The sequence below is a fragment of the Neophocaena asiaeorientalis genome, unplaced genomic scaffold (genome assembly GCF_003031525.2).
Source record: "Neophocaena asiaeorientalis asiaeorientalis breed wild unplaced genomic scaffold, Neophocaena_asiaeorientalis_V1.1 scaffold134, whole genome shotgun sequence".
NCBI classification, from domain to species: Eukaryota; Metazoa; Chordata; class Mammalia; order Artiodactyla; family Phocoenidae; genus Neophocaena; species Neophocaena asiaeorientalis.
Genome location: NW_020185339.1, coordinates 23,022,671 through 23,023,708, shown reverse-complemented (window position 1 = coordinate 23,023,708; position 1,038 = coordinate 23,022,671). Strand labels below are relative to the sequence as shown.

General features: G+C 53.4%; 1 protein-coding gene across 1 annotated transcript in view; it reads left to right on the top strand.

The window, feature by feature from the left end:
- Nucleotides 1-1,038, top strand: part of DTX3 (deltex E3 ubiquitin ligase 3) — a 4,456-nt gene that overhangs the window by 769 nt on the left and 2,649 nt on the right. The window contains exons 2-4 of the mRNA XM_024736392.1: nt 16-80; nt 271-347; nt 715-1,024. Of these exons, the coding sequence (XP_024592160.1) occupies nt 319-347; nt 715-1,024 (339 nt within the window). The 5' untranslated portion in view covers nt 16-80; nt 271-318. The remainder of the gene's footprint in view (nt 1-15; nt 81-270; nt 348-714; nt 1,025-1,038) is intronic.

Genomic DNA, 1,038 nt, shown 5'->3' with positions numbered 1-1,038 from the left:
CTCCCCCTGTCCCAGTCCTGGTCAGCTGAGTGTGGAAACAGAGGGATTTCTGCTGCTCTCATCGTCCATGGGCTTTCCAGGTATCTGCCTTTCATGGGAACCTCAACTTTCACCTTTAAATTGGTTGCCTCTATTCCACGTTCCAAGTAATCCCATTCCCAGTAACTTACACCCAGATCCTGTCTCTGTTAAGTGGGCTGCTGGGTTGGGGCTTGTGGAAATGGGAGAAGGGGTTTTTCATTTTCCCTCCTTTCCCTTTCCACCCACCAGGTCACACAACCTACAAGTAGGGAGCAGGAACAGAGAGAGAGAGCCTGCATGCCAATTCTAAGCTCTTCAGGATCAAAGTGAGCAAAAAGGAGGGCAAAAATCTCCCTTCCTTTTTACAGAACTCAGTTCTCACCTGATGTGGGAGGAGGGGCAGGTTGTTTCTGTGATCTTGGGAGCAGTATAGGAGGACCAAGATTGATGCTCGGCTTGGATGATAATAAAGATATAGAAGCTTTCTTGCTCTTCAGTGGGTGCTGGAGTTTGAAAGATAGGAGGAAACAGAACATGAACTTGGGGGAGGAGTTGGGGGTTGACCTCTGAGTGAGTGGAGATAATATAGGGTTGGAAAGGAACGGGAAGTAGGAGGCACTGATATTTGTCAAATGGGGACCCCCCACCCTGAGTCCTTTTCACCCTGGGGGCAGTGTCGTTCGTCCTGTCCAGAATGGCAGCCTGTGGAGGCACCTGCAAGAACAAAGTGACTGTCTCCAAGCCTGTGTGGGACTTCCTCAGCAAGGAGACCCCTGCCCGGCTGGCCCGGCTTCGGGAGGAGCACCGTGTGTCCATTCTCATAGATGGCGAGACTTCTGACATCTATGTCCTCCAGCTTTCCCCTCAGGGCCCTCCCCCAGCCCCTCCCAATGGGCTCTACCTGGCCCGGAAGGCTCTCAAGGGGCTGCTCAAAGAGGCAGAGAAAGAGCTGAAGAAAGCTCAGAGGCAGGGGGAGCTTATGGGCTGCTGGGCTTTGGGGGGTGGGGGGGAGCACCC